The 19,673-nt window shown below is 36.3% G+C and overlaps 1 protein-coding gene across 1 annotated transcript; it reads left to right on the top strand.

Annotated features, from left to right (window-relative positions):
* The first annotated feature begins 442 nt into the window (after positions 1 to 442).
* Positions 443 to 1,099, top strand: LOC141613879 (uncharacterized). The gene has a single exon (XM_074432621.1). It carries the CDS (start codon positions 443 to 445, stop codon positions 1,097 to 1,099), a length of 657 nt encoding a protein of 218 aa, XP_074288722.1.
* Positions 1,100 to 19,673: the final 18,574 nt, after the last annotated feature.

The raw sequence follows: 19,673 nt of genomic DNA, 5'->3' as shown, positions 1-19,673 counted from the left end.
AGCACGGTTGGTCCTGTAAGAAGATCCGCTCGGGCTGGCTTGGAGACGCTCGAATCCTGGCTCTGGGACGCTCGTCCTGAGCTCAGGACGCTCGGATCCTGGTACAGGATTCTTCTCTTGTTTGGCTCCTTAACAATCCGTGGGGATTGTCTTGGAGATGCACAGATCTTTCATCATTGCCCATTTCTCTTCATTTATTTACTTAGGCTCCTAGTGTCAGTCTCCTCTTCGATTCTTGGTCATTAGATGCGATCCATATAGCTCCATTTTTCTCCATAAATGCAAGGTTAGCAATCCTCTCCTACCAAGGACACAAAACCTCAAAGAACATGCAAAATAGGAAACTAAAAATAAGAAATGACCCTAATATATGCTAGAAAGTATGGGAACGAGGTAAATTCGGGGACTAAATGTGCTCAAATATGAGTCACATCAGGTATTAATGGTATGGTTACATTTATCAGGAGGTGATAGTTATTCGTCATGGAAAAATATATGCAAAGTGAAAGAATCAATAAAGAATGACTATGTTAATGCTGTATGGACTGATAATGCACAGGGATACTCTATCAGAAGAGGGTATGACTTGCTCAGGACATCTCAACCAGCCAAGAATTGGGCAAGCATAGTTGGGAATAATTGGAACATACCTAAGCACTCTATTATTACTTGGATTACTATGAACGGAGGGCTAAATGTCAAGGAAAAGCTTTTTAAATTTGGTTGTTGTATTGATGACTTATGTTGTCTGTGCAACAAGGCAACAGAAACCTCTGATCATCTGTTTCTCTATTGTGAGTATAGTTGCAGGGTCAGAAATGCAGTTGAATGCTGGACTGGCAGGGCTCTTCCTATTGTCAGTGTGCTGCTTAATGGAAATAGGAAGACTGTTCAGTGGAAAGTACTAGCTGTTATTCTGAATGTTGTGTACTACAACATTAGGATGCAAAGAAACAATGCTCGAGTTAATGAATTGATTACGAGGCCTGAATTTGTAGCAAAGCAAATTGAAACGGAGGTCAAGAGGAGGATCAAGTTCAAGGCTTGGCAGAATATTAATCATTTGGCAATAGGTTGGATGAGAAATTTAGAAGTGTAATGGCTTCTTTTAATCTCTGTTTAAGAGTCTTGCTTGGCTCTTTGGTTGTAATTAACGTTTTTGTTTTTGATATAATACATACTCACATTTCACCAAAAAAAAGATAGTTATGCGAATGGGAGAATGTGTTATGAAAGGCATGCAAGTTAAGCTCGAGCGAGAGATAACCTTTATCAAGTGGTAACTTACGTGATCAGGATTGACTAGCTGGATGTGATTACGGGTCTATGATGTGTATAAATGTTTGTGTGAAGTTCTGACCTCACGAGAAGTGGTATGGTGTGGTAGTTATAAACTTGTTACCTGAGTGTTCTACGTCATATGTTATGTATGGTAACCTAATAGGATTATATTCAAAAAGCAATAGTTTGGGTTGTCTGGGATGGCTAGGTATACTTGTATGTATATTCATGATATATGTACGTGATAGTGTGAGGTTCCTACCTCATGAGTAATGGTATGGATGATATTCATAAGGTTATTATGTGTTTATTCCGTATGATTTGTTGCATTGTGATCTAGAAGAGCGGTTGTAATAAATTTTTCTTGTCAGGGAAGTTGTACCGAGTCAGTGTTTATGGGATTGTATAAGTTGCGATGACTATCGATGTGGTTGTTGTGCCTCGTGTGATGATTCGGGCACGGTAATTCGTGTTGTGATGCACGTATTTTCGCGCTGCGGTGCGGCTATTGGTGGCGGTGTTGCGATGTCGTCATCGGTTGTGGTGGAGTAGGCGGGATACTTATGAGATGAACTTTCAAAAGTGTATATCGGTTACGTAGATTATTGTTTTGTTTACTGCTGTTTCCTGCGAGTTTCGGTTTGGACATATAGACGGATGTTTTGTTTATTGATGTTTCTTACCAGTTTCATCTTGGGAGTGAGGGTAGAGTAAGATATGAAAGAGAGTTGGGTATGTTTCCGTTGTTTTCATGATATAGTAATATTCTGTTGATGGGACACAGTTGCGAGAGGTTGTTGAAGTACTTTTGAACTTCTTTTAGAGGAGGCATTGGTTGACATAGTTGTGGCAAGAGAGCTGTGGAACGTGTGTGCTAAGCTAGAAGCGGCAAGTGGTTCGTAATATTTATTAAGACAGTGAGTATATGGTGTTGGGAATGAGTATCATGTTAGGTTATGGATGAGTTTTGCGGTAATAAAAGAAAAGAACTTGAGGATCTAGTGTGAGTGTGTGTAACAAGTGTGGATCGTGAGTTATGTTAGGATTCATTTAATCTCATTAATTTACATATTCATGTATGTGACATTTAATTTAGTCATAAAATTAAAACTAGATCTTATGCATGCAAACTTGAACAAGAGTAGAGAAGAAATCGTCACTTCTTACTATTGTAGTTTCGGATTTTTGGGCACAAATGAGTTCTCCTTATCACTTGTTCTTGAGCTTCCTTATAATGGATGAACAAAGGATCCAAAATAGAATCCCTCCAAAAAGTTTATACCCAAGGTAACCTTTTAAAAGACTAATATTATTAGATCTAGAACAATATTAATCTTACTAAAAATGACCCAAAATATTTATTTTGGTCTCTTGTTATTCGGCCAAGAGAGGAAGGAAGGAATAATTATCTCTCTAAAATTTCTATAAGTTTTAGATGTAAAAAGAATGAATATCACACACTAGAAATTATGTTGTCAGGTAGTGTAAAAATAATAGAGGAATAACCCTCTATTATCCCCTTTGAAAAACGGTGGGGAGGGTGGAGGAGAGCCAATGCATGGGCTCATTTTCTTCCCAAGAAAATAGACTTGCATGGCTACAAATAGGTGTGTAATCATTTTATTTTTCCACTCAAACAATTAACACAATTTAAACATTATACTCCCTCCACTATTTCGGCACTTTTAAGATAAAATGGATGGTCCATTTTATTTTGTCATTTGTCAATAGTGACATATGTGACATGTTACTTGACTTATGAAATGTATTTTTAACATATTAAAAATCAACATACTCAGAAAATATGTCATTCACAAAATCGACTAGTAATTCATAATTACTTGTACCAAAACGGTTTATCAAATTATAAATTACAACGTCTTGTATTTATAATAAATTATTCATTCAATTTCAATTTTAATTGTTTCGTAAACAATAATTTTATCTAAGTAATAAAACAATTCGATTATTTAGACCATATCTAATTTAATCGAATTATAATAAGACACGTTAATTATACTCACAAAATCGTCCGTCAATTTTAAGCAATTTAATAAACCCGTATCGACATACGATCAATTAAATAATCAATTAAGAGTGTCACCCTTTAGGTATGACCTAAGGGGATCAACTGATCACCACCGTCGCACGACAGTAATGTCAAACTCTAGTCAGCCAATCATTACCGATATGTGTGGACCAGTTGACTATAAAATATTACATCCCACATGTATTCTTAAAATGAGATTTAAACATGTGATCATCATGATCAACAGTTGTGATCGCATTATTGTCGGAGGACACATATTCCAACAATCTCCCACTTGTCCTCGACAAGTGTGCGTCACCAATTCTCTTGTCCTATTATTATCTCCCACTCAATGCAAGGTGTCTTTCAGGTCGTACTTGCAAGTGATCATATCGAGAGTGGTTTCCTCGATCTGGAGAATAACTGATTGACCGGAATTATCTACCATAGATACCTTCCGTGCGTGGCCGAGCATGGCCACGCATTTCCAGTTCATTACTCCTCGAGTGGCCCTGAGATATTGTTATAACCCTGACAAGGGGTGGACAATTCCTATCGCACTTATTCCCTTCGACTAACCACAACTATCATAACCCAAAATATGCCCATGTGACCCCATTTACGATGGTCGTAGTAACATAAATCAAAGTTAATCTGAAACTGTGCCACCTTAGGCGAACAGTTTTTAGTCAAAAGAATCGACTCATTAGAATACTATAGTAGCTCCCACCACGACCAGGCTATATAAATTTGCCAGAACTCTATAAGCGGTCATTAGCCCGACAAAGTGTTCCTAACAGTCTGCCTATGTGATCGACTAGTCATCTCACATGACTCCATGGCACTTGAACTTGCCATCAATCGCATCACACTCTAGTCACTTCGAGACGTCACCTCATGTAAGTGACTATGGGCAAATACAATGCTAATCCGTGTTCACTTTAACGGGGTTCAATTGTCTCTACAACCCGTTTGGATGTAACAAAGTATAAGATGAGTTAATAATAACTCGAACGACAAATGTGGACATTACATCCGGGTAGTCAATACCATATTACCACCTTGTGATGTATATTGTATGTGTATAAACACTGGTCGTTTGCAACATGAGTTTAACACACCATGTGTCCATGTGTTCAAACTCTTGAATTGCATTTTCCTCTATTTTCATGTTTGTCTTACATAGCATGTATCTTACCAAGTACATATCTAGTTTCCCAAACTAGGTACAGGTTCTTTACTTTGAGAGAACTTTCTTGTTGTTTATCACATAACCAACGAATTGTGGTGGATGATATAACTTGCACTGGTCAAGTGTTCTACCAACTCACAATGCACTAGGTATACGTTTTGTAGGGTCTTGCAACAATTGTCAAGATGATTAGCCTAGCACTTCTCATAAGTCCTAGCATATTAGAAAATACTAGTTTTGAGTAACTTCTCACTATAACCTAGTATCTTTTCAAACTTCTTATTTCTCCTTTTAGCTTAAATAGCTTAGGATTTTCATAAATCCTTACGCGTTTTCGAACCTAAATATGTGCAACTTCTTGTCACATAAGCAAGTGTTCTGTCAAACACTAGAATAACTCATTAGTTCTTCTTGAGAATTCATGACAATTCTTCTATGGCTTACCAATGACTCATCATGCTCTTAAGTATATGATTCATTATAGGACATGTGCATGATTATTCTAATGGCGGAAACATTAGTAATCTTTAATCATGTGATCAACCATTCTTAGGTTCAACGAATGACCATGACTGCTTATGGTAATTCCATTTTCATCCAGAATTGAAAACTCAAATACTTCTTTGTGAAAGATAGTACTAGCTCGTCATTCTCAATGAGTAATGAGTTAAAAAAATTTACAAGATGATAGCTCCCACTAAATTTCATGTCTTCACATGGTAATTTCAAACTCCCACTCAATTCCACATGTTTCGTATTTGACTACTCAATCGAAACATTCCCAACATATCTTTTCCAAAATACCTATTTTGAGAAGGTTTCAATCTTAAACTTATGGAAAGAGATTTTAATCTCTAACTCATTCATTTTTATAATGATGCGTAGCAATGTCATTATTTAAAAGTGAAATTCCTTTTAATTCACGTCCTTCAAAATACCCCTTTTCGGAAGGAGGTTTAACCATTTCATTTTCATAATGAGGTTAAGTAATGACATTAGCGTAGTTAACAATTAACTTAGCTCTTGTAGACATCGGCATATCTTTCTTTTCAACTTTTAATCATAAATCTCATTTATTTTCAAGGATGCAACTTTGTTTCATTTAGCCTCTTAAATAAATATCAATATTGAAACTCTATTTATATCTAGGTCATAAACTAGCAAAATCTCTTGTTGAGACTTTTCTTTAGTCATCTTCTTTCAAAACTTTCTTTTGGTCTCCTCGTGTAGTTATCTTAAGAACATATTCTTTTGATTACTTAAGTTGGTCTCTTTGCTCATGTAGATCTCATCTACTCAAGACCATAGATCTCATCTATTCATGTATATTATCTATTTTGTTATACAAATCATTCTTTCTTTTGTAGATCACATTTACTCAAGCATACAAATTATTCTTTGTACTCTTTGTGTCTTCATTTTTCTCACACTCTATCTTTAGAATAAATACACTAGATATTCAAAGATAGTTTATGAGACACAAGTGATGATTTTGAAGTAGAAGGAGGACTATCTCATAGATTGACTAATAGATTTTAGATTTGATGAGTGTACTTGGTATTTGACATTCCTTTAGAAGACTTCATCAACTCAACATCCCTTTACAATTGATCATTCACAAGCCTTAAGCTTGTGGACATATAATGAATCTCATCATTATATTTGTCTATTGGATCACTTTAAGTAGATGATCATATGTTTCTATGTATAAGCATATAAAGACGAATTTTTAGAACAAACAAATACGATAAAAGGGGTGACTTGGGTTGCAAGCTAAGTCACCATAATCCAAAATACAACCATTGTTTAAAAGGATCACGCATTTCCATGTCGAACACGGAAATCAAAATAATTCTAAAATTCATAACATTAAAATAAAGACAATAATAAAAGACAAGCTTCATTGGTAGCTACTCCTAGCTCCTTCATGATTTCTCAAGCTTGCTTCTCTTTTCCCTTGTCTTTGCTTGGAGGAGGCCATATTTACAATAAAAGGGGGATACATTATGACAACTTTGTATCAGAATACCATAGTTGAATTAGAAACATAAAAGAAAGGATAGTCATTTACCTACTTGAGTGATCTTTCCAGCTTTGATGTCACCAAGATACTTGGAACAATTCCTCTTCCAATGTCCAACACCATTACAATAATGGCATTTATCAAGAGGACCCATCTTGGTTTTGGAAGTGCTAGCTTCAAACTTCTTAGCCTTGGTGGACATGGGAGCTTGCGTCTTACCCTCTTACCCTTTTTCCCATTCTTCTTAAACTTCCCCTTGCTCATAGTTCTTATATTAAGCACATCCTAAGGCGGGTTAACATTTAGCCCCATGTCTCTTTCGGCTTGCACAAGTAACTTGTGCAACTCTTCAAGAGACACGTCCTTGTCTTGCATATTGAAATTCACCCGGAATTGTACATATGCTTTGACTTTGGATAAGGACTGAAGAATCCTATCAACAATGAGCTCCTTGGGGATTTCAACCTTTTGAAGTTTCAATGTCTCGACTAGCTCCAACAATTTGAGCACGTGAGGGCTAACCTTTTGGCCCTCCTTAAACTCGAGATCAAAGAATGCCGACGCCGCCTCATATTGGACGATCCTCGGTGTTTGTGAGAACATTGTCACAAGTTTGGAATAGATTTCATTAGTGGTGCCCATTTTAAAGGCTCTCCTTTGGAGATCCGCCTCCATAGAAAAAATCAACACATTTTTCATAGCAGCGGACTCTTTGTGGTAAGCCTCATATGCTTCCCTAGTGGCGGCACTCGACCTTGCATTAGGTTCGGGTGGAGAGGCCTCAGTGAGATAACGAAGCTTGTCGTCACCTTGGGCGGCTAATTTGAGTTGGGCATCCCAATCGGAGAAATTTGACCCATTCTTTTCAAGGTTACAACGATCCATGAAGGATCGGAGCCATGAAACATTTGTGAGAGGTGTGGCGTTGGTGTTTGGTGCGGCCATTTGTTATGAGAAATAAAAGTGGTCGACAAAACAAAAATAGAAGGAATAAAACACTTGTCGTATTAATGAAAATAATACTCGTAAATTTTAATTTAAACAGGTTTTATTGCATTTATCTAGTGACCTCTACCCAACTTGATAAATGATTCCAAGACCCAAATTCATATTAACTTAGGCATCGGTAAAGCCGAATACAACCCTTATCAATATAACTCGGTGGATTAACTCTTTAATCGATTCTACTTTTAGAACTCTTGGTCGATAAAATTACATTAATATTTATCTTTAGCCCGAAACACATTTGGCAACCGTCAAGAATACTTTCGTTGAGTTCAACCCAAATTTCGAATAAATGTGTCCATGATCCAAATTTACATTAACTTGGACATCGGTAAAGCCGAATACAACCCTTATCTTTATAAATTCGGTGGGTAGACATTTATCACCCACTTCCCCTACGTAGCAAGGTTTGTACCCCGGTAAGGCCGAGTGCACTCCCTAACGAAATAGGTTTTCATGGTTTCTAATTTTTGGTAAGGCTAAGTCTCAATTGTTTATTTAAGCGAGAGGTCATGTCAATTTATTATCTATCACGTTTTAAGTGAACTAAAGCGGTGAACTACGATAATTGTAATTGACACGGTCGATTAACTCGATTTAATGATGATGCATGTTTTACTTTTGGCGATTTAGCGATGCATGCAACATATAAATAAAATTCAAAGCATAAATAAAATCCTAGTATGGCCTTCCTAAAATAGTAAATCTAATAAACTATTACAAATTCGGAAACCAACACCTTTGGTCCCTTGAACTTCGGTCTTGGCACGCATTTCAAGGCAACACTTTCTTTGATGGATCGCCTTCTCGAGTGGCACCGTCTTCAAGGAACTCCGGAATAATTAAATAACAAAATGAAGTACACAATTTCCTATTATACATTTGTAATTAAAATAAAATAAATCTATTAAATTACAAAACGGTGATACGAGATCACAAAAATTACAACCGAATCGATATTCTCATACATTTCGGGTAATATCAATTTAAACTAAGGCCATACTAAGTAAAATTACATAATTCAAAAATTACATAAAATTAAAATATGACAATCATAAATAAAATACAGCATTATAATATGTATGAGCATGCCAAATTTTATGCTAACTCGCCTTTAAGAGCCAATATCGTATATTAATCGGTTTTTACGGATTTGCGTGATTTAACTTTTTAAAATCACAATAATTACATAAATTCATATTTATGTACAAGTTAATTACCCTAACAATCTTAGGACTCAAAATTAGTCTCCACTAACATTTGACAATAATTAAACTTGATTTCTTAATATTGTTCATAAATGGACCCAAAAAATACAAAATTTATGCTATAAACCTCAAATTAAATCATAAAAATTTCAAATAATTTCAAAATTTGAAATTTAAACTCTTGAACATTCTGAAAAAATTCCATAACACTCATAATGTTCAAAACTTAGGTTAAAAATTTCGAAACTTTATCGAGAAAAACAATGTTGCGGTTTATCGGTTTTAAAAATTATGACCATAAAGAATATGAGAAAAATTATATTCATCAACTTTTCACTTTCATATCTAAAATATATGATAAAATGAAACATGTGACGTTTTTCCTTTAGTCATGAAGTATTTTTAGCATTATTACTAATTATAGTCACTATTTATGTGATGTTTCATCAAAAATTCATAAATCATGCATAAAGACTTCATTATAGCCAAACATTTTGCACACATCTTTTAAAATTTCATGTGACAACATACTAAATTTCCATGACCAGATTCGAAATATAACTCATATTAACCTATTTACCCATTTAAATACGATTTTAATTTAAAAAATCCATATTTCGAGCAAAACAACTCATTTTATCATGAAAATTTACAGGCCATCGGGAGATAATATATGTGAAAACATATCCAAAATCCACAGAAAAATTCGAAGTTTAGCTATTTTTCGTCCAAAAATGACATTTTTATCACAAAAATCACATTTTAATGCCAATATTATATAAAATGAACAATAAAATCCATAAATAAACCAAAATGTCCTAAAAATCACTTAGGACTAGAAACTTTTAACATGCAAGGTTATTTTTAGGTTTATCTTCATTAAACCAAATTAATTAGTTTTGTATGTTAATCATATAACTCGGAAAAACTATAAACCGATTTGCATGCAAACAACCTAAGGCTCTGATACCGCTTGTTAGGATTCATTTAATCTCATTAATTTACATATTCATGTATGTGACATTTTAATTTAGTCATAAAATTAAAACTAGATCTTATGCATGCAAACTTGAACAAGAGTAGAGAAGAAATCGTCACTTCTTATTATTGTAGTTTCGGATTTTTGGGCACAAATGAGTTCTCCTTCTCACTTGTTCTTGAGGTTCCTTATAATGGATGAACAAAGGATCCAAAATAGAATCCCTCCCAAAAGTTTATACCCAAGGTAACCTCTTAAAAGACTAATATTATTAGATCTAGAACAATATTAATCTTACTAAAAATGACCCAAAATATTTATTTTTGTCTCTTGTTATTCAGCCAAGAGAAGGAAGAAGGAGTAATTATCTCTCTAAAATTTCTATAAGTTTTAGATGTAAAAAGAATGAATATCACACACTAGAAATTATGTTGTCAAGTAGTGTAAAAATAATAGAGGAATAACCCTCTATTATCCCCTTTGAAAACCGGTGGGGAGGGTGGAGGAGAGCCAATGCATGGGCTCATTTTCTTCCCAAGAAAATAGACTTGCATGGCTACAAATCGGTGTGTAATCATTTTGTTTTCCACTCAAACAATTAACACAATTTAAACATTATACTCCCTCCATTATTTCAGCACTTTTAACATAAAATGGATGGTCCATTTTATTTTGTCATTTCTCAATAGTGACATATGTCACATGTTACTTGACTTATGAAATTGTAATGTATTTTTCACATATTAAAAATCAACATACTCATAAAATATGTCATTTACAAAATCGACTAGTAATTCATAATTACTTGTACCAAAACGGTTTATCAAATTATAAATTACAACGTCTTGTATTTATAATAAATTATTCATTCAATTTCAATTTCAATTGTTTCGTAAACAATAATTTTATCTAAGTAATAAAACAATTCGATTACTTAGACCGTATCTAATTTAATCTGTAAAGCCCCGTAATTTCGGACCATTATTATTTTGCGGAAGTAATTTATTAATCAAGTAAAATTGATATTAATGTATTTGAAGTAATATTAATTCAAAGAAATATAATTTTATTATATTTTGAAGTAAAGTATTTATTTTGATAGTTTCGAAATGTTTAAAAATAGTTTAAACCGTGTAAAAACTTTTTATTTCGAAATAAGGGCATATCGGGGAAAGATGACGACTCTTTTGAAAATTGGGCAAACGATTATGGAAATGGGTCATATGAATACTCAATTTTCTTGTAATCTCGTGTTTAAGAACTTTGGTCTTGTCGGAATTTGCAATTGACAAGCGGTTCTAATTATCGTCGTAACGAGCCAAAACCGACTCATAAAATCCCGTCTCATTCCGCTCCTCTCCTCTCCCTTTCCCGCGGCACTCCCTTCCCCCTTTCCTTTTCATTTTTCTTTGTTCATCTTCATTCTCTTGAACATTCTAAGGCCATTAAACCAAAAACACCATAAAACCTAAGATTTCAAGCTAATTTTCACCATAAGTCACTCATTTCTACTCCAAATTTCACAAAATTTATATTTTCGGAATCCTCTCTTCAAGATCTACATCCTAGTATGTTTTAATTTCAGTTTTCTTGATGTTGATTTAAGACGAATTTGGGCATATTTCGATTTTTGTGCTTATTATTGTGTTTTTATTGTTTATTTAGGTGAAGATTTGGAAGACGAGTTTGGGGACTCGTATATTGTTGAAGATTGTGGCTAGTTGCATGTTAGGGTTTGGTATTTAAGGTGCTAATTGCTCATTTTCTAGCTTAAGGTAACATATTTCGAGTTACTCGACGAATAATCGTCACATTCTTTGCTTTTTGTATGATTTTGGTGATTTTTATTTGAGTAGTTTATGTCACATGATAATATGGGTTAATTTCTTGTCTAGTTCATGTCTTTTGGTTAGTTTAAGTTAACATATTAGTATAGGAATGATTAATTGATGCTTCAGACGATGTTAAACTGAACAAAAATGAAAAAATGGAGGGTTGGGGGTGGCGGCCAGCAGGCCCAGCAGGCCCGGCAGGCCCGTGCAGGCCCACGGCAGGCCCACGGCTGGCCCGGGTCAGCCCGTTGCTTGTTTCGCGGTTTTTCATGCATTATTTGTCATTTCGGGTTCATTAATGTTATAGTTAGTGCAAGTCACAAATGGGTACACTTTTGAAATGAATCATATTAGTAGTAAAAATTATGTTGATAGTAAAAATTATGTTTATATTGGTAGTTGCACATGTTAGGATAGATTATAATATGAAATTGTAATGAATAGGCTCAAAATGAATTTTATAGCGATAATTGTAATGTTTGGATGATTATGCCGAAAACTGAGCCTTAGTCCCTTTGACTGAATCGATGTCAGTCAATTGTGTGATTGGTCGGCCGCAATTTAACCCGTGCACTGTCCGCAGATCGGGGTTGCATGTAAAAATTCGGTTGGATGAAATTTTATATGAATTGGATAATCGGCCTTTTTCTTGTTTTAGGCCATTTATTAAGTTTTAGTTCACATGTGTTGTTGGTTGAATTTAATAGTTTCTTATATTGTAGAAACGGCCCTAGATTCCCTGAAACCTTTAATATTGTTAATATTGCTAGAAATGGTATTGGTATTAAATACTTTTTGCAGGTTGTTGTGTTTGTCATAGATAGGTCTTTATAGTCTTTGACGAGTATATGTTCACCGCTTAATAGCCTTTGTGTTCCTGACTTGGTGGGATTATATCCAAGTTGGGGCATGACCTCGTTACTTATTTTGATAGTAAGTGGTCAGCTTAAGTACTAGCCAACCCTTTGGTGGACTCCTTAGGGTACTCACTTTGTTTTAGAAAAATTGTGGGTCTTGGGTGCGGTGGTGTGTATCCGCATGTCTAGGTCTGCGTAGATTATAGACTAGGGTTGTGTTGTGTCTTGGCCATGTTTTGATAGAACCTCTGAGCCAAGATACCGGTTTGATTACCTTCCCTACCTCGTGGTATAGACTCGAGTTACAGAGTGACTATTGACGGGACTAAGAACTTATGCCTGTCTTTGATATATTGCCCTTTCTTGTATGGTTATTTTATGAATTGTAATAGGTGAGATGTAAGCCGGTTACAATTGATAATGTTTGGATTACTATTTGTTATATGTTTCACATGATAGTTTAATTTGGTCAGTTTAGGGGTCATAGGTTAGAATACTTGATAATTAAATTGTTTATCATATTGTTTACATGTTACACTACATGTTACATTAAATATGACATTTCGTGGTTGGGAGGACTCGAAGTTACTCCACACTGAATTGTGGCTTTCGTGTTTGTATAAAATGCGATTGACAGGTTGATGATGCTTAGTTGGGGTACACAGACGAGCTAGTGAGCAAAAGAACCTTGGACTTAGTTTGGTTATATTTTGTAGAAACCTTTAAACTTTTGGTTGTGTATATATTTGAAGGAACATATGTCTCCCTCTTCTATTTTGGTTTGTATCACTATATTCCTGCGTCTTTAGTTATGTTATGTAAATTAGTTTGTTAGCATTTGCAGGTTTCGGGCACTCTTAAGTTGGAAATGTTTGTGAATGGTTTAGGAAAGTTTTAAAAATTACAGGTTTTATCTAGTTGAACCAATTACAAACATATCCTGTCATTTTTTCTGTAGAATTTACGTATTTATTTAGCGCTATATATAAGGGTGTCACAGTTGGTATCAGAGCTTGTTGCTCCCGACGCACGTTTGTGCACCCCACTTAAAATCACTTGACCTTTAAATAATAAACTTGAGAGATGGGTAGGATGGGTAGATTTAGGATTTTATGTGGTAGTCTGTTTGTGATTGCTAATTGATAGGTACTAATTAAATTTTCTCTTTTGTAAGATGGCTCCGCCAAGAAGAATTGATGATGCTCTTTTACTAGTTCTTACTCAAATTCTCCAAAACCAACAAAATCAGCAGAATCAACAAGCTCCCCCTCCTCCGCCTCCTGAGGGTACTCCAGGCACCTATACTTGGGTGGCTAACCAATTAACCCGAATCAACACTCCCACTTATGGTGGAGAGATTGATCCAGTTGCTCTTACGGGATGGTTTCGGGAGTTAGAGAAAAGCTTTACGTTGTATGATGTTAAGGAGGAACATAAAGTGAAGCTGGCATCTCACTTCCTAGTACGAGAAGCAGATCGATGGTGGTCCATGACTGGGCCTACTGTTTCATCTGAACCGGGATTTGACTGGGAACGTTTCAAGGAATTAGTGGAGGCCCGATTCTATCCGTAAGAACTTAAGCAGCAGAAGTTGAAAGGATTCATGGAATTAAAGCAAGGAAGCCTTCCTGTTTAGACCTTCACTGATAAATTCAACGAGTTGGCTCATTATGCAACTAGATTGGTGAAGGATGACAACGAAAAAGCCTTCTTTTATCTTGAAAAGCTCTCTCCTAAAATCAAAAGCATGGTCCGTCGGGATTCCACCAGCTTTGTTTCAATTTACAATGATGTTTTATGGGCTGAGAATTCCCTGAAAGACATTGAAAATGAAGCTCGTGCAACCAGTTCTAATCTTGGCAAGAGGCCTTTATATCCATCTTCTAGGCCTTATACTCCTTCACCCAGGTTTACCTCTTCTCCCTCTGACCCAAACAAGAGGAGATTTGTTTCTAATGTGCAAGTTAACCGGGGTGGTCAATCTTCAGCTTTTAACGACAATAAAGGTACTAAAGACCGAGTGTGCTATAACTGCAAGAAACCAGCACATCCTGGTAAATGCTTCGTTGATCCTATCATATGCTTTTCTTGCAACAAACCGGGCCACAAGGCTAATGTTTGCCCGGAGAAGAAGGTGACGGCTCCTACTACTCCTACCGCCCCAGTGAGGCCAGTGAGGCCGAAGGGTCGGATTTTTGTCATGAGCCGAGCAGAAGCTGAGGCACACCGTGATATCATTACTGGTACATTTTCTATTTTTGATGTTCCTTGTTTGGTACTATTTGATACGGGCGCCTCTTTATCTTTTATTTCAATGAAACTCTCCGATAAGTTATCACTTGAATCATCACAAGAAGAAAGCACATCTATATCCTTACCCTCTGGTGATGTCTTTTCCTATTCTAAAATCTATCCGGAAGTCCCTATTTCTATTGTGGGATCTATATTTCCAGCAAATCTTTTCCAATTTCCGCTTGAAGAATTTGATGTCATTTTGGTCATGGATTGGTTACATACTTATCATGCTCGATTTGAATGTCGAGACCAGAAAATAATTCTTACAAGCCCTTCAGGTCACCGTGTGTCTTATCAAATGGTTAAAAGACAAACCGGTACTAAATTAATTTCTGCTATGAAGTTTGTCAATGCGATGAAAAAGGGTCATCAAGCCTTCTTGTGTATGGTGACTCCTTCGATTCTTCCTCTCTGCCTCCTAAAGAGAACATTCTGTAGTATGTGAATTTCCGATGTTTTTCCCGATGAGCTACCGGAATTACTCCTGAAAGGGAAGTTGAATTTACTATTGATCTCATTCCCGGTACCGGCCCTCTTTGCTAAAGCTCCTTATAGGTGGCACCGTCTGAAATGAAAGAGTCAAGGCTCACCGGATGATTTGATTGCCAAAGGTTTTATCCGACCTAGCTCTTCACCTTGGGGTGCTCATGTTCTCTTTGTAAGAAAGAAGGATGGATCTATGCGATTATGCATAGATTATCGTGAGCTTAACCGGGTTACTATCAAGAATAAATATCCTCTTCCTAGAATTGATGATCTTTTCGACCAACTCCGAGGTGCTTCCACTTTTTCTAAAATTGATCTTCGTTCGGGCTATCATCAAATTCCAGTCCGAGAAGCTGACATTCCTAAAACCGCCTTGATCGAGATATGGTCATTTCGAGTTTACGGTGATGCCATTCGGTTTGACCAATGCTCCAGCGGTATTCATGGATCGGATGAACCGTACTTCGAGAACACCTTGACAAATGCGTTGTAGTGTTCATTGATGACATCCTGATCTATTCTAAATCTGAAAAAGAACATGTCCAACACCTTCGTGCTATTTTGGAGATTCTGCGCCGTGAAAAATGGTATGCTAAATTCTCTAAATGTGAATTCTGGTTACCTAAAGTGACCTTCCTTGGGCACGTCATTTCAAAAGAGGGCGTTATGGTAGATCCTGCCAAAATTGAAGCCGTTGTTGATTGGAAAAGTCCGACCAATGTTTCTGAAATCCGTAGTTTCCTTGGCTTGGCGGGTTACTATCGGCGATTTGTGAAGGATTTTTCAAAGATTGCTAGGCCAATGACTCAGTTGTTGAAGAAAGAGTCTAAATTTGTTTGGTCTGAGGAGTGTGAAAATGCCTTCCAGGAATTGAAAAAGAGGTTGACTACCGCTCCGGTGTTGACCTTACCTGAAGAAGGAGTGGACTTTGATGTTTACTGTCATGCTTCTAAGCATGGTATAGGTTGTGTCTTGATGCAAAAATGGAAAGTTATTGCGTATGCCTCTCGACAGCTTAGAGTTCATGAAGTTAACTACCCGACTCATGATCTTGAATTAGCTGCGGTGGTGCATGCTTTAAAGATTTGGAGACACTACCTCATTGGAGTCCATTGCAACATCTACACTGACCACAAAAGCCTGAAATATCTCTTTACCCAAAAAGAGCTGAACATGAGACAAAGAAGATGGTTAGAATTGGTGAATGACTATGATGCCGATCTAATTTATCACGAAGGAAAAGCTAATGTGGTGGCTGATGCTCTTAGCAGAAAATCCTGTCATTCTTTGAATTCTTTTCAGGAATTACCTCCTGAACTTGCTTTAGAACATCAAAAATTAGGAGTAAGCCTTGTAAAAAGGGGCTCTCATCATCTTGATGCCATGTCAGCCGAACCTGGCTTCTATCGTGAGATCCGTGCTTGCCTTCCCGATGATCCTGCTTTCAAATCCATTCGAGCTAAAATTCAACTTGGGCAAGCTAAGGATTGTAAGATTGATGATGATGGGTATCTTCGTTATCATGGTAGAATCTATGTTCCAGAGGCAGTTGATTTGAGAAAAAGAATTCTTGATGAAGCACACCTCTCTCCTTACTCCGTTCATCCGGGAGGTACCAAAATGTACAAAGATTTGAGATTACAATTCTGGTGGCCTAGGATGAAGATTGAAGTTGTGGAGTATGTCGGTAAATGCCTCACCCGCCGTAAAGTAAAGATAGAGCATCAAAAGCCCGGGGGTTTGCTTCAACCCTTGGATGTTCCTCTTTGGAAATGGGAGTCTATTTCCATGGATTTTGTGATGGCTTTACCCAGGACTTCCACTGGGAAGAATGCTGTTTGGGTGGTTGTGGACCGATTGACTAAGTGTGCTCGGTTTATTCCCATTAGAGAGACCTGGGGTTTAGAAGTTCTAGCTGGTGCCTATGTGAATGAAGTAGTGCGCTATCATGGGGTTCCTAAAGATATAGTTTCAGATCGAGACCCTCGATTTTGTTCTCGTTTATGGACTGCATTACAGAGAGCCTTGGGTAGTAAACTATTGATGAGCACTGCTTTTCACGCCGCCACTGATGGTCAAACTGAGAGAACAATTCAAACTTTAGAGGATCTTCTTCGTGCCTGTGCCTTAGATTTCCAAACTTCTTGGGAGAAATGTTTACCTCTGGTTGAATTCTCTTACAACAACAGCTATCAAGCCTCCATTAAAATGGCACCATATGAAGCTCATACGGTAGAAAATGTCAGTACTCCAGTCTGTTGGGATCAAACCCAAAATGTTCCAATGTTAGGACCTGATTTGGTGACCGAGTCCATTGAACAAGTTAAGATCATTCGGGAGCGGATGAAAGCCGCTCAGGACCGTCAAAAATCATATGCTGATATCCGTCGTCGACCACTTTCTTTTGAGGTTGATGATCAAGTATTCCTTAAAGTGTCACCTATGAAAGGGGTGAAACGGTTTGGCGTAAAAGAGAAGCTGAGCCCTAAATATATTGGACCTTTCCGGGTGGTTGAAAAGATTTGTCCTGCTGCTTACCGTTTAGAATTGCCCCCAAATCTGAGCAAGGTTCACAATGTCTTCCATGTTTCTCAGTTGAGGAAGTACATTAGTGACCCTAGCCATATCATCCAAGAAGAAATCCTTGAATTGGAGCCTAACTTGGCAGTTGAAGAAAGGCCAATTCGGATTCTTGAAAAAGCCAATAAGCAACTTAGGAGCAAAGTTGTACCTCTAGTCCGTGTTCTTTGGCGTTGTGGAAATGTCGAAGAAGAGACTTGGGAGACTGAAGCTTCTATGTTAGCTAAATATCCTGAATTATTCTCGTAAGGTATTCCTTTTCTTACTCTTTTTCCGAGTTACTAAGCCGTGCTTAATCATAATTAGTAAAGATATTATTCTTATTATAGAACTTTGAACTAAAATTTTGAAAATGCTTTTATGATTTTTAATGGTTTTAACATTAATGAGTGTTAAATCTCGTTATTGGAGATGTCCCAATAATGGGTTTTCTCATTTATTGGTGTAGAAATATTTTTATATCTTGATATGAATGTGGATGTTCTTGTCTGATCAACGAGAGTATCACCGTTTCATTGAAAAGATACCTATATTTTTCTTATGATTATATTATTAAGATGTTGTATACTCTAATTTCTCCTTCTAAGTTTCGAGGACGAAACTTTTTAAAAGGAGGGGTGATTGTAAAGCCCCGTAATTTCGGACCATTATTATTTTGCGGAAGTAATTTATTAATCAAGTAAAATTGATATTAATGTATTTGAAGTAATATTAATTCAAAGAAATATAATTTTATTATATTTTGAAGTAAAGTATTTATTTTGATAGTTTCGAAATGTTTAAAAATAGTTTAAACCGTGTAAAAACTTTTTATTTCGAAATAAGGGCATATCGGGGAAAGATGACGACTCTTTTGTAAATTGGGCAAACGATTATGGAAATGGGTCATATGAATACTCAATTTTCTTGTAATCTCATGTTTAAGAACTTTGGTCTTGTCGGAATTTGCAATTGACAAGCGGTTCTAATTATCGTCGTAACGAGCCAAAACCGACTCATAAAATCCCGTCTCATTCCGCTCCTCTCCTCTCCCTTTCCCGCGGCACTCCCTTCCCCCTTTCCTTTTCATTTTTCTTTGTTCATCTTCATTCTCTTGAACATTCTAAGGCCATTAAACCAAAAACACCATAAAACCTAAGATTTCAAGCTAATTTTCACCATAAGTCACTCATTTCTACTCCAAATTTCACAAAATTTATATTTTCGGAATCCTCTCTTCAAGATCTACATCCTAGTATGTTTTAATTTCAGTTTTCTTGATGTTGATTTAAGACGAATTTGGGCATATTTCGATTTTTGTGCTTATTATTGTGTTTTTATTGTTTATTTAGGTGAAGATTTGGAAGACGAGGTTGGGGACTCGTATATTGTTGAAGATTGTGGCTAGTTGCATGTTAGGGTTTGGTATTTAAGGTGCTAATTGCTTATTTTCTAGCTTAAGGTAACATATTTCGAGTTACTCGACGAATAATCGTCACATTCTTTGCTTTTTGTATGATTTTGGTGATTTTTATTTGAGTAGTTTATGTCACATGATAATATGGGTTAATTTCTTGTCTAGTTCATGTCTTTTGGTTAGTTTAAGTTAACATATTAGTATAGGAATGATTAATTGATGTTTGATTTATGTTAAACTCGAACAAAAATGGAAAAATGGAGGGTTGGGGGTGGCGGCCAAAGAGGCAGCCAAAGAGCCGGCCAAGCAGCCGTGCAGGTCCACGGCAGGCCCACGGCTGGCCCGGGTCAGCCCGTTGCTTGTTTCGCGGTTTTTCATGCATTATTTGTCATTTCGGGTTCATTAATGTTATAGTTAGTACAAGTCACATATGGGTACACTTTTGAAATGAATCATATTAGTAGTAAAAATTATGTTGATAGTAAAAATTATGTTTATATTGGTAGTTGC

Source organism: Silene latifolia, chromosome 11 (assembly GCF_048544455.1).
Source record: "Silene latifolia isolate original U9 population chromosome 11, ASM4854445v1, whole genome shotgun sequence".
Taxonomy (NCBI): Eukaryota; Viridiplantae; Streptophyta; class Magnoliopsida; order Caryophyllales; family Caryophyllaceae; genus Silene; species Silene latifolia.
This window is presented reverse-complemented; position numbering and strand designations above follow the sequence as displayed.